The 13,508-nt window shown below is 44.1% G+C and overlaps 1 protein-coding gene across 2 annotated transcripts in view; it reads left to right on the top strand.

Moving 5' to 3' along the window:
- The window catches only part of LOC139290428 (nectin-2), a 72,929-nt gene that overhangs the window by 38,278 nt on the left and 21,143 nt on the right, over positions 1-13,508 (top strand). The window contains exon 7 of one of the 2 annotated variants that reach the window (XM_070912208.1): positions 2,260-2,846. The exons of the other annotated variant lie outside the window; for it this stretch is intronic. Within the exon in view, the coding sequence (XP_070768309.1) occupies positions 2,260-2,846 (587 nt within the window). Of the gene's footprint in view, positions 1-2,259; positions 2,847-13,508 lie in introns of those variants that run through there. 2 annotated transcript variants of the gene reach the window in all.

Here is a 13,508-nt window from a genome sequence, read left to right as displayed (position 1 = left end):
AGCTTGTGGAATAAAGTCTAAGCTGTATATCCATCATGCTGAAGAGCTCCTCCTCCTGATAGAAGTTATTATACTTGTTATGTTGTACATATGTCCTTGTAAAATATTTTTATTGGAAGTGCTTCACAGTACAGTGAATGCAAACAACATGGGTGGAACTGACCCTTCACTCCGGCCATGTTAATGCCATACTCCTGCCCACTGAGTTATAGATGATGACCACATAGGGAAAACAATCACAGGGGTCTGCGGGGAGTTGTCAGAATCCCAGAAAGCACTTAGAGACCTGAACTCGTGGCCCCGAAAAGCCTGTGCAAAGCAGTATCACTTTCATGGTTCTCCAAGAGGCTTTACTCGCGAGCAGTGTCTTAACTAGGCCTGATACTTCTTGAGTATTGAAAGTATTGAAAGTACTGTCCTCCCGGAGCCATATTCTTCATATATGTTCTTCATATGAATTCTATCTATAATTGTGTCACCCTGAGTGTCCATACTGTAATTTTTGCAATGTTGGTCTGTTCCGTACACCGGACTATCTATTGCATGTCTGTCCGTCGTGGAAGGTCCTGATGTATCTTGTTTTTTCCCCATTAAAGGGGAGTTTTTCCTTATCCTAATCGAGGGTCTAATAGAGGGTGTTCGATCTTATCAGATTGTAAAGACCCTTGAGGCAAATGATTGGTATTGGGTTTTATAAATAAAGTTGACTTGAATGCTGGCATTGAATGCTTGGTCAGATTTTTAGTGTGGTTTCCTTCATTTTCATCAGATATTTCCTGATTTAAATCAGAATTTTGCTGCTGTCTGACTGTATCTGTATCCTCTGTATGGCTGCAAACATAACTAATGCAATTAAATGGGCTAATTTTGAGAAATAGAAGAAAAGGCTCGAAAAACATACTTACATTCCTCAAAGTAAGGAATCATGAAAAGTATTGGTAGTATTGGCACTGAAAGTTGGGGATGTTATTGCCACTGTAATTGATACATTTCAAACAATACCCAGCCTTAATCTTAACTTGTGGTTTTCTTCTCTGCAAAAGCAGCATCTTTTGCTGTTCAAGTACCTGCTTTAAAATATTGCTCTAATATCACTGCCGAGGGATGTCGAGGGAGTGGGAAGTGCGAGTTCAGAGAGAGACCACTATATGGCTGACAAGTCATATGGGACGTCTTCACAGCCCTGATTTAGACACCACTACTTCTCTCTGGAGTTTTGAAACGCAAACAGAAATACTGTGTATTGGATGGTGGAGCCCTAGTTTTACTTATACCCTCCTTAGCCACTGTGCGCTTTAAGAAAGCCTTTGTTTAATTTAAAATCAACTTAAAATGGCTTCTGTGTGTGTGTGTGTGTGTGTGTGTGTGTGTGTGTGTGTGTGTGTGTGTGTGTGTGTGTGTGTGTGTGTGTGTGTGTGTGTGTGTGTGTAACATGGCAGTCGTGACTAAACCAGTAGTGCTGCAGTAAAAATGGACATTCATATAGGGCCGACATGCACTCAAGCAGTGCCTGTGGTTTACAGAGTTGGAGAGGGGTGCCAATCTATCCCCGCGCTCTACATTCATGGCTTCCAGGAGGAGTTGTCATTCCGCTGTGTCACTTTGTCACTCACTTACTCCGCCACCTCCTCCTCTTCCTCTAATTTCCACCCTCCACTCCTCCATCCATCATAATCCTCCTCCTCTGCATGGCCTCCACCTGTTCTGCCCTGAACACGCCATTCCCTGCTCCTTCAGAAAATGTGTGTGTGTGTGTGTATATGTGGCTTGCACCGCCGCACCGCCACTCCGCCGCCTTGCCTTGTGATTTGTGGTAAGCCTTGGACAGACCCTGGCCGTTGAAGGGCGGCACAGGGCGGCACAGGGGGAAACGTGCCTGCGACGATGTTGTGACGTGACTGTGGGAATGGGGACAGGAGCAGCTCTGAGGGAGAGGAGGAAATGTCAGAGTAGGAAGAGGCTCGGCACACACACAGACACACACTTGACTGTACTGACACCTCAGCACTCTTACACACTTCACTGAATACAGTTCAGACCAGCACCACTGACATCATCCAACTCCTACCTTCTTTCTGTGTTCCCCTCTCCCCTTTTTCTCGTTTTCTCCTTGACATGACTCTTTCTTCCTTCTGTTTTTTATGCTGTCTCTATTTTCCCTCTTGCCCTCCCTCCATGTTTCACACTGTTCGCTTTTTTCCCTTTCTCAACCGTATTCCTTCCTTTTTTCTCCCTCCCTGCCTCTCCTCCCTCCTACAGAGCCCTCAGTGAACCCATCCAATGCCGGCGTGGTGGCGGGAGCTGTGATTGGCTCCCTGCTGGCCCTCCTTTTGGTCGCCGCTCTCATCGCCGTGCTTGTCACCCGTAGCCGCAGGCAACAGCAGGGTTACCGTGCCAATGGCGGCAGTGACATGAAGACACGCATATTTGGCGGCGGCAAGAAGGCCAGCAAGAATGGCACAGGTGGAGGCGCAGCCAGCGGCGGCGGCGGAGGCAGCAACAACAATGGCCCCATCTACGTTTACAACGAGAGCACATCCCACCAGGGCCTTGGAGAGAAAAACAACCACCACCAGCCGCTCACCATGGGGGGCCGGCCTGAAGTTGTTGCCACTACACCTACCGCCCAAGATATCCTGCTAAGCAATGACTTAGATGACGTGGAAAGGAGGAAGTTTGATGAGCTTGAGGAGGAGGAGAGGTATGACCACTTCACCGGAGGGGCCCCCATCCTTCAGCTTCGCCCACCGCACGACCAGGACGATATTATTGGAGATTACCTGGATGATGACATGGAGTCCCAGCGGGATGGCTCTGTCATCTCGCGGACTGCTGTCTACGTATAGAGGAGGAGGAGAGGAAAGGGGGAGGAGAAAAGGGAGGGATGGAGGATTCCTCCCTAAGATTTTGTGGCTCCAGGGTCTCATCCCTGTCTGATAGAGAAGAGAAAATATTACCGCTTTTATTTTTGAAAATTGATTTGAAATATAGCCAATTATTAATCACAAGCCCCAGAAAGGACTGAAAGAACAGGAGGAGGGTGTGGTGGGATATTATGAAAGGAGCGTTGCTGTTATCTTGTCCCTAAGAACTGAAAATCAAACAGAGAAAAGAAACAACCTGGCTCCCACCGCTTCTGCTCATGCTATTGCTATCACTGGGACCTTGACAAGGACTCTTGACAGACAAAGAGAGAAACTATATAGTGTGGGAGTAGCGTAATGGAATCATGATACAAAGTTGGCTATAGAGAAGGCAACTCACTTGCATATTCACTCTTATCTTCACCAAAACAGTAGAAGTGGAAAGGGTTGTCAAGCAGTTACGTGTCGCCTGCTATTCTCAGTCCTCCTGTGGGAAACCTTTTTGTTTTGGTAACGCGTTGTGCTCTGACAGCTTGTGGGTAGTTAGTAGCTAGTGATGGGTTGGGAGGGAAACATTTGAAGGTATAGACAGTAACCATCAGGTGATTTTTAGAAAAGAGAACAATGTATTTGCTCATGTCGGCTGGCGAGTTTTCATTTCTGCGCTCTGCCTTCCTCTCAAACGTAAGTAAACATCTCTGCAAACTATCAGCGACAGTTGACATTTGTCTTGAATTTACAAATTTTTAAAAGAACATTAGGTCCTTATGTGCTGCGCAAATACAAGAGCCGCAGAGTTTAATAACGTAAGTTTGCAGAGAGTTTGAACTAAGTTCTTAACAAGGTATTCCCATTCAAACTTTTGTACTGTGCCTGGAGGTAAGAGACGGTAAACAAGAGATGAGGGAATGAGGTGTAGCCGATCTGACAGGGTCAAGGGATTTTGGGGGGGGGTGCAGTGCAGGAGGCAGGAGGACTGAAGAGGAGCACGTCTCTTCTTTTCTCTTCCTCCTCATCCCCGTCTCTGCAGAGTGCTCCTGACAGGAGGAGCTTGATTGGTAATGAGCCGTGAAGTCATTCGCTTAGCCGGGACCAACAGATTGCCACCACTTATCGTTTATGACGTGGCGATCCCCCCTCCCATCCCTATCTCTCTATCATCCCTCCGTCTCTCTCTCTCTTCATACCTCGCTCCCAGTGTTTATGGGGAGTTTATGATTTATCCAGGATAGTGTCGAGGTCAGGGCCACAGAGAGCAGGGGAGTATTTTACTGCTCCTGATGTGTCAAACGCCCCACTTACTCTATTCCAGCCCCAGCCTGCCCTGACATGCCGGGACTGACTAATCCACCTGGAGTGGCCACTCCACTGCATGGACGCTACCGCCTCCATCCATACTTTAGTAAATGGCCGGATGTAACAGAATCCCACCTCCAAAGTACGGCCGCGTTAGTTAGATAGATTTTCAATTAAATCATCTAATATTTCTTTCCATTAGAGGATGTTGTTAAATGTAGTGAATTGATCAGGAAACATAAAAGGTTGTGTCCACGGCGAAGCTATGGGAGTCATATTGACTAACAGGCAACAAGCAATGAAATGGCCCTTTTATGATGCAGCTTCAGGGCTGATTGTCTCCTGACTGTTAATTTATCCTTCTAACGAGCCACCGGAGGCCTGCTCAGGCAAATATTACTCGTGGCTACTGTGCACTGCTGTCTTGGAGGCTCAGCGTGTACATTTTCATGCGTCACTGTATCTATGTAGCCACTGGATGACTGTGATGGACAATCTTGGAGAGAAGCCCTACTGTAGCTCCTCTAATCATGCTTTTCCTGGCCTTCTAATCAACTCCCCTCTGACCCACCGGGAATCTGGTGAGTGCGGCTCTCGATGACTGTACTGACCTCTTGTAAGGCCCAGCTAAGATCTGGGTTGCAGTTCGCTGCAGGTCATGAGGTCAAATGCAGGGTGAGCCATTGCCAAGGGCAAGGATGACTGCGCTTGCCTGCATTTCTTATCATAGCTGCTTATAACCTTAAACGTATAGAGGTAAGAAACTCTCGCATACAGTACAAGTATCTATATAGGGTGAGACAGTTCATGTTAACCTTTTAGAGAGGCGGAGAGAGATACAGGAGGCACATGACAAAAACTGAGACAGCGTTCAGTGTTTGAGCACAGTCGAGCATATTGTAAGCCAGTGTGTTCAATAGGATTATCGTCTAATGGCCTTAGCTTATACATAAATGCAACTCCTGTCAACCTGGGGTACAGTAAATTTACTGAACACAGCTGATTTGTCACAACCACTCAAAATAAAAATGTATTACTTATTTTTGCACTTGTGTGTGTCACAGCTACAAAGAGAAATATGAGTGTAATACTTGGTTTCTGGGGTAAAAAATAGCGATAAGGGACAAACCTGTTGTATGTACATTTTGGTGTGAGGTATCTGTGTACTATATATGTAAGCATCTTTATTTTTCTTGTGAAAATGTGGATATTTATGAAAATGTAAATATCAGATCGATGGAGCCATTGTTGCCAGTGTTGTGGAAGTAAAGAGGAAGGTGTTCTGGGTTGGCTAAGCCTAAAGTTCAAATGTCTCTGAGGGCATTCAGAATGTAATTTTTAATCTAATGAAATCCTCGGTGGTTAGGGTGTTACAACATACTGAACTGACTGAGCCGAGTTTACCTAAAGCCGAAGAGTAGATTTCTATTGGGGGGGGGAAAAATGTATATACGCTTGTATAATTTTTTTTGTTCCATTTAGCCTTGCCTGCATTTCCCCATAATAAGCACACCCTGTTTTTTTTTCTTTTTTGCACAATTGGCTTCTCCTTGACGGACACCCTGCACAATGCAAAAATACCCACAATACTCATAATTTATCAGGTAGACCGTAACCACACAAGCGATGGTCTGTGTTGCGTCTGAGTCAGCTCAGAGTGTGTGTATATATAGTTGTGTGTCAGTGTGTATTTTCGTGATGCTCGGGGGGCTTTGGGACATCTCTCACTGCCATTGGGGCTGTAACCTGAGTAGCCACCCTTTGTCACCATGGAAAACCGGCAAACCGAAGATATTATTGTGCATTTCGCACTCACTTGCACACACATACTGTACATATACATACGCAGAATGCAGAGAAACATTCGCCCACACACAAACACCCCTCAGTCACTCTCATTATGCTCACTCCCACAGCCAAACTGTGCAGAAGACACCTCATACCTGACAACTCTGCCATCTCCTGACATAAGCCCACACAAAGATGCGCTCGCATAGCTGCACACAAACACACACACAAAGACACTTCTTCTTTCTCCTCTTCTTGCTCAGTGGCTCTGTCAGGACATATACCGTGTCCTGTTACTGTGGAAAGAGCCGCAGCATGATGTGTCCCCTGCTCCACTGCTTTCTATTCCCCAAATAGTCCAACCCGTTCCCGAACCAATGACCATGTAGAGCAGAGACAACTACACATTCAGGGACACACACCTTTCACCCTGTGTCAGAGAAACTGGCTTTTTAGGAAACTGTTTGTCCATTCTGCGTTTTGTTCTACGCGGGAAATATAGCTTTCATAAAAATGCCACTGCGCTGACCTTCTCCCCCTCCCAGATCCCTTTGAATGCTTTTAGAGAGTCACAACTTCCTACTCATCTCCAAAATGTTGTTTTCGACTTCTCTCACTTCAGCCACCTCCGCCAACCGTGACCGCCTCCACACACACACACACACACACACACACACACACACACACACACACACACACACACACACACACACACACACACACACACACACACACACACACACACACACACACACACACAACGTTGCCACCCACCTTGGCACCCAAGTAAGGCTTGTCAGACAAAATGCTTTTAGAGAAATCCACGATCCTGGCCTGGGGTCTTGCACAAGGTTAGATAGTCAAAATACCCAATACTTTTCTTTTCTAGAAAGCCACATACTGTTGCTATTTCTTCGGCTCCAAATATCTGATGACTAATCAAAGCCTTAACATCTCCCATCTCACTCGCATAAAAGGAAAAAAAAAGAGAGAAAACCTTCCTGTGTACATAGTATAAATATATAAATATGTAGCAGAGAAAAAGAATTACTAATTTATGGTGTCACGTTTGTGTATTTCTCAGTGACAGCAAGCATGAAGGATTTATTTTCTCCTATTACAGTTTCTCCTCTTTTCTGTTATTTTGCAGTGCTTTATAATTTATGTTTTCTGAGTGCTTTATTCTTGACTGCTGCGCTGTGATTGCTGCCAAAACTGGCAAATGTGCTTCTTCTATACAAATGAACTGTACACACACAACAAAACAGTCTTACCCCAAAATGTGCTTTTTATTATTGACTGCTCTGTGTAAAAGTTGTTTTTGTATTTTTTCATTTTAAATTTATTTTGGTCTTTGAAGAAAAAAAACGGAATTAGAAATGTTGTCACCATTTTGTCGTGTCTTTCTATATTTTTTCGTATTTGGTTGCTATTAAAGATTCCTTGATTTTTGAAATGTTCCAGTGTTGCTGTTGTGTGGTATCTGTTTCTCCTTTTTTTCCCTCTGCCTCTTTAACACTTGGTGTTAGCTTGGATGACTGAGGAGCCAGATTGAATAGAAGTGCCAGTCATTGATTCTCGCTGATTAGATATATAGATTAATTGATTGGGATATGAAGTGGCCTCTCTGTCTCTTGTCACCCATCCTTCACACTCCAAACACACCACCCCCCTGTTTTTTTTTTCACTCTCATTTCCTGGTCTGGCTGTTCGTCTCATTTCAGTTTTGATAAATCTGTCTGTGTGTGTGTGTCAACAGAGGTGTGATAACAGGCTTATGGGAAACGGAGCACAGGAATAGGAGAAGCCATTTTGTGGGTTACAATTGTCCTGTACTCAAGCTCCACCTCCTCCCAGTCTCTCTGATTTGTCTATGTGTCCTGGTTGGCTGATGTTAACTTGCTGCCTTGGTAACAGGTATGTAGGAGACTGCTGTAGTTGTTTAAAGGGCACTTTTTTCTGTCAGGTTTTTCACCTGAGCATGTGGATAATGAAGAGTGATGATACAAAGCGCTCATGCACTCTTATTTCAAGATGCACATATATAATCATTATATTCAGTGGGCCCCCAACGCCTCTCAGGCAAATACTGTGCACATACTCACACAGAAAAGGAAAGAGGTGAGGAATGCAGTGCTGTAGCTTCAGTGGTTTTCCTGGAGTGAGGCAGTTTGTGTTTTCAGTTGGGGAATGTGCAGGCCAAGCTGAAACTTGGTGAATGGAGCGCCTCTCAAAGGCTGCATTGTTTGAACTCTGACTAAACCAAACTGGTTTGGTTAAATTTTAACAGAAGGGCATGTAGAGAGTTGTCTGTGTGTGTACAAATCTATGTGTGTGTGTTCATGCGTACATGTGCACCTACCTCGTTTGGTTTACATACGAGTACCCCCTCTGTGTCCCCATCAAACCGCACAATCAAGTTCTGCTGTTAACATCGCCACGATGGTGACAGTTGGTTTATGGCGGTTGTGGCAGAGTGTCCTCGATATTTGCCTGGTGCTTTGATGTCGTCATGTATCTGTGTGTCATCCTGGCTCCTTGTCACAGTTCATTTTTGTTGCAGGCTTCTTCTGTCAATGCACAGCTATTTACTGCGAGTCCAGCCCACCATCTGGCCTCTCTAATTGCTTTGGATTTGAGGCTGGCGAGATGGAGAGCACTTACACACGCAGACACACACTCGCACACAAACAGACACAGACTCCTTTGGTTTTCTAGCCCAAATTTAAAAGACTCAAGCACAGCAGAAAGGCTTTTAAGCTGCAGCTAGTAATAACAGCTTGTGCAACACTTGCATTTTTTTGTCTGCGTTTGTCACTGAAACAAAGTATGTAGCTCATGTGAAAGCGGTGACCCCGTAACGCAGAACCTGGCCTATATGAGCTCAGAGCAAATAACCTGGATCTGAAGCCAAAGTGACAGCAGCTACGCCAAGCACAACCACTGTGTTCAACATTAGCTTACAGTGATGAGACATGGTGCGGTGCCCCTGGGCAATCCGGCGAGCTGGTAGTGGCCCTGTTTATACCAAGTCGTGTGTGTGCGTAGGCGTGTTATTGGACAAAGAACGAGCATGTTCATGTGTTTGGGCACCCGTTGAGTGCTTTGCTGGGTTGCAGACTGATCAGATTTTTGCAGGATGTTTCGTGTGTGAAAGTATATATGAACTTGAGTGTTATAAGATTGTTTGGTATATGTGTGTGTTTGCGTGTTAGTGCAACCATGTGATGAGCGTGTGTGTGTGTGTGTGTGTGTGTACTGTTTCACACATGCGTGTTTGTACATGGCTGTATATTTAACTTCCAGCTCTGGCAGCTACAGCCGCAGTGTTGATTAAACATCTGATTGTGTGTGTGTGTGACAGAGAGAGAGGATTAGCACACAGACCCACTTTGGGCTCTCTCTGCTGATAACCACTAACACAATGCTCCTCATTTAACCTCTCACCCTCCGGCTCCAGACCTGACTAATAAATCCCAGAGTGAGTGATGAATGGCCAGGACTGTTGCATGGATGTCTGAGTGATGAATGTGCCGACCTGGGCCTTCACAGGGATTAAAGCAAGTGTCTACCTCTGACCTCAATTATGAAAGTAGGTTTCTGCATATTTTTGTTGGCTTTGAAGCAACTGGCTTTTCTCTTTCTCGCCTGTGGTGAATCATCAGCTCTCCAGCTGTGTGTGTGTCTTCTGGCATATTTGTATCAAGCACTGTATCCTTTGACTGGCTCTTTTTTATTAACTCACAGTGATATGTTTCTCATTATTTTGCTTCAGTACTCCAGCATATTGGGTTTTACTCATTGCTTTTAGTATAGTACATAGTCCTGCAGTTTTAGGACAATGATCCTCAGCATTTTATGGTCAAATAGTGGAATGTTCTTCAGTCATCTGACCTCAGTCCAAGCATGCGTTTCTTGAACATGAGGACATGTTTCGACATGAAGACGGCTGCAGTACAGACCTGACAGTACATCACAAAGGGGCATAACAAGTGTCTGAAAAAACTAAATGCTAATGTCAGCATGCTAACATGCTCACAGTGACAATGATAACATGCTGATGTTTAGCAGTTTAGTTTGGGTATAATTTCTACCAAGTTCACTGTCTTAGTTTAGTATGATAACATTTGCTAATTAGCACTAAACACAAAGTACAGCAGAGTCTGATAGGAGTGTCATATGTTTGGTATTGTTTGTTGAGATATTTCTGTCTGGACCATCTCAGTCATCTTTAGAGCTCACTTGCATGGCTCAACGTCGTTACAGTACCTGCGTTGTTCATCTGGATATAAACACCCTCAAATTAAAGTTGTGAGTCAGTACTCAAAGTCATTGTACGAAGTCTAAACATGAAACTTGTCTCTGTCCAAAACATATAGTCGTAATACTTTCTGACTGTGCTGTATTTCACACATCCATTTATTGCATTCACTGTTAATATTGCCCACTTTCACACTCACTGTTTTATTGAAATTAGATTTAAATCAATATTTTTTTTAAGAGTTGAGTTCTCAATTTCACACTGTCTGAGCCAGTTTGTGACAAATTGGGGTTTGACAATTTGGGAGTCAGCATGTAACACACCAATTTGGTGTCTGACTATGGTGGTTTGTAAAGGTTAAAGTAGGTTAAGGTGCTTTTCAGTGGCACAGGATTTAGTGCCGTTGGAATTATTTCAGTTTATTTTGCGGAAAGGATGATGATGTCTGCTCTAATCTACCGTTTTCACTTAGTCTGGTTACTTTAATGGAGTTTGTTTTGGGTGGAAGCTGGGATGGCAGCAGCTTCAGGCAACAACCACTCATCCCCTGTTTACTCTGGAAACAGGCATATTACCTAAGATGTTAATGAAATGCAGATGAAAATAAGAGTTCTTCCACACCTTAATATGTATGCAAAATGCAGTGTCAAAGAACAGTGATTGACAACGACAACATCAATCTAACCTTCATGTCGAACTAATAAAGACACTTTTTAAACAAGGGAGGGTGCTTTAAAAGTACCTGGCAAATGTATTTCTTCGATCAGAGTGTAGTTGTCATGTTGAGCAAGGTGAATGCAGAGTACAGAGGTTACATTTGTAAATAATCACAGGAAATTGGAAATTGTATCATTCCTCTTCTTCAAGCGGTAAACGATAACATCTGATCTTCTGGCTTCTGGTCATTCAGTTTTGCACAGATGTGTGTCTGCTATACACACAAACACACTCTTGTGGATACACACCCAGGCAGACAGACGGGGGGAAGTGGATGCTCCTGTTTCCCCTGGAGGCCCCTGGGCATTTACTCTTCCTGTCCCGTGCTGACAGGGCTGGTGGTAACTGGGTGGTTGCAGTGCATTGTTGGGCGGATGAGGCACGTCTCCCCCAGGATAGCACATGCTCGGCCAACTGCTGGGAGGGCAGAGAAGGGCAGGGAGAGAGGTAGTATGGAGGGAGGGCAAAGAGGGCGTTATGGTACGAGGAGAGTGGAGGGGTGAGATCTGAGGCTTTGTGAATTGGCAAAAGCTACAGAGACCTAGCCGCTGTATAAATTTAACAGTGACTAATGCAAGATTGACTAAAAGTGAAAAAGAGAAGAAAGAAGGAGAGGAGCAGTCAGGGAGGACGGAGAGAGCAAAGGGGCAAAAAGCAGAACAGAGAAAGGGAGGAGAGGCCTGATTAAAGATGGAGTGAAGATGGCTGAGTGAAGGGTGGAGGACGATGAGGGCTGAGTTGTTGCAGCTGTGTTGATTTAGCTTCTCACAGATCAGATTGTGTGTGCGGGGGGGGGGGGGGGGGTCTTTGACGTCCTCAAAACGCCGCTGACCTCGACACACCTGCACAAACACCCATCATCACCAGATGAAAGATGCAGCGTGTGTGCATGCGTGTTTGTGAGGTAAATAAGCCCCAAAAGGTCTTCATGCTGTGACTTACCTGGAACAAATCCTGTTCTAGAAAATACAAAAACAAAGAACATTATGTGAATGCATTATGACCACCAGGGAGTGTAGCTTTGAGCTAAGTGCACGTGTGTGTGTGTTTGTGTATGTGCGTGACTGTGTGGGTATGAATAAAAGAGATTTATATCAGGGAAAGAATGGTTTGTTGCTGCTCCTAAGAATAGATTCTGTGACGGAAATGATTTTGATGCTGTATGCAAGCCTCTGTGTGTGTGTGTGTGTGTGTGTGTGTGTGTGTTGTGTGTTGTGTGTGTGTGATTTTGTGTATTTGCCCTGGAGTGCTTTGCAGATCAAATGCACTTGCTGTTTAATTCACCGTCTCAACAGGCAGCTCTTACAAAGTACATGCACGCACTGGCGCATGCACGTCTGCATAACTTCAGACATAAACATACAGAACGAGAGATGAATATGGAGATAAAAATGAAATAAGTCTGCAAATATTTGGTCTTAGGGACTGGAGTCTTCTGGGGGCTGCCAAGTCTGTAGTAAATGGTGGATGATTGTGTTCATGTTCATTTGTGCATGTAACTGCTGTGCAGATGTTTGCCTGACTGACAGTACGGGATGTGCATGCAAATGTATGTTTTTTTTCTGTGTGGGAGTTTATTGCGAATGTTTTGAGTGTTGTTGAACAACTACTGTTTGTGCTGCTCTTATCTTTTTCCTCGTAAGATGTTTCGAAATCAGAAGTGATGTATATCAAACTATTATATTTAAAGTAGCCTCTGTGGTCATTACCGTTGTGTATGTATTTAGGGCGAAATAGCTGAAATCACTGTCATGATATAAGAAATCCAAATATTTTCTGATGTCTGTGACCACATGAGAAATGTACATTTACATACAAATTAATCAATGTTCAATGCATAAATGACATCTGACAAAACTAAAAACAGAAACGCCCATTTTTAATGTCAATGTTTTATAAATTTGTTAAGATAAGATAAAACTCCATCTTGAAGTAAATAAAGTAATATATAATGATACATGAATGTGATAGATATATAGATAGATAGATATGGCTTGCTTTGCTTGGTTATTATTTGGAAAAAAGACATTTGTAAAACCCCATTAAGATTCCACTAAATGTTGATAAATGATAATATTGATTCATCCCCCAGCTCCATATACATTTATGGGCTTCCTTGCTGGTACATACAGTATGGTGAAGTGATGGAGCGTACTGGACTGTGTGCCCTCATCAGCAGTCCAGGGTGATGTTATCTGCACTGGCCGGTTTTCTGCTTTCTTTGTTTGACATTAAATAACAGCCATAGTGAGGAAAAGACTGTCAGAACTTCATAAAATTGTGTGTGTGTATCTTTGTCTGCTCATGTGCATGTGTCAGCTCCTCCTTTTATATCCACAGACTGCCTCCCCATTCACCCGTCTGTCATCTTATCTAGACATCTTTTTTCCTGTAATCACTTCTTCTGCCCCGTCCTCTTCTCTGACGCTCCTATCTCCTTATCGTCTGCTGCGGACTAAATGTTAGAGCATTGTGAATCTGTTAAAGGTGTGTGTGTGTGTGTGTGTGTGTGTGTCTGTGTGTCTGTGTGTCTGTGTGTGTGTCTGTGTTTCTATTACTACATCCAACACTGTCCAACCAGT

The sequence above is a fragment of the Enoplosus armatus genome, chromosome 9 (assembly GCF_043641665.1).
Source record: "Enoplosus armatus isolate fEnoArm2 chromosome 9, fEnoArm2.hap1, whole genome shotgun sequence".
NCBI lineage: Eukaryota > Metazoa > Chordata > Actinopteri > Centrarchiformes > Enoplosidae > Enoplosus > Enoplosus armatus.
This window is presented reverse-complemented; position numbering and strand designations above follow the sequence as displayed.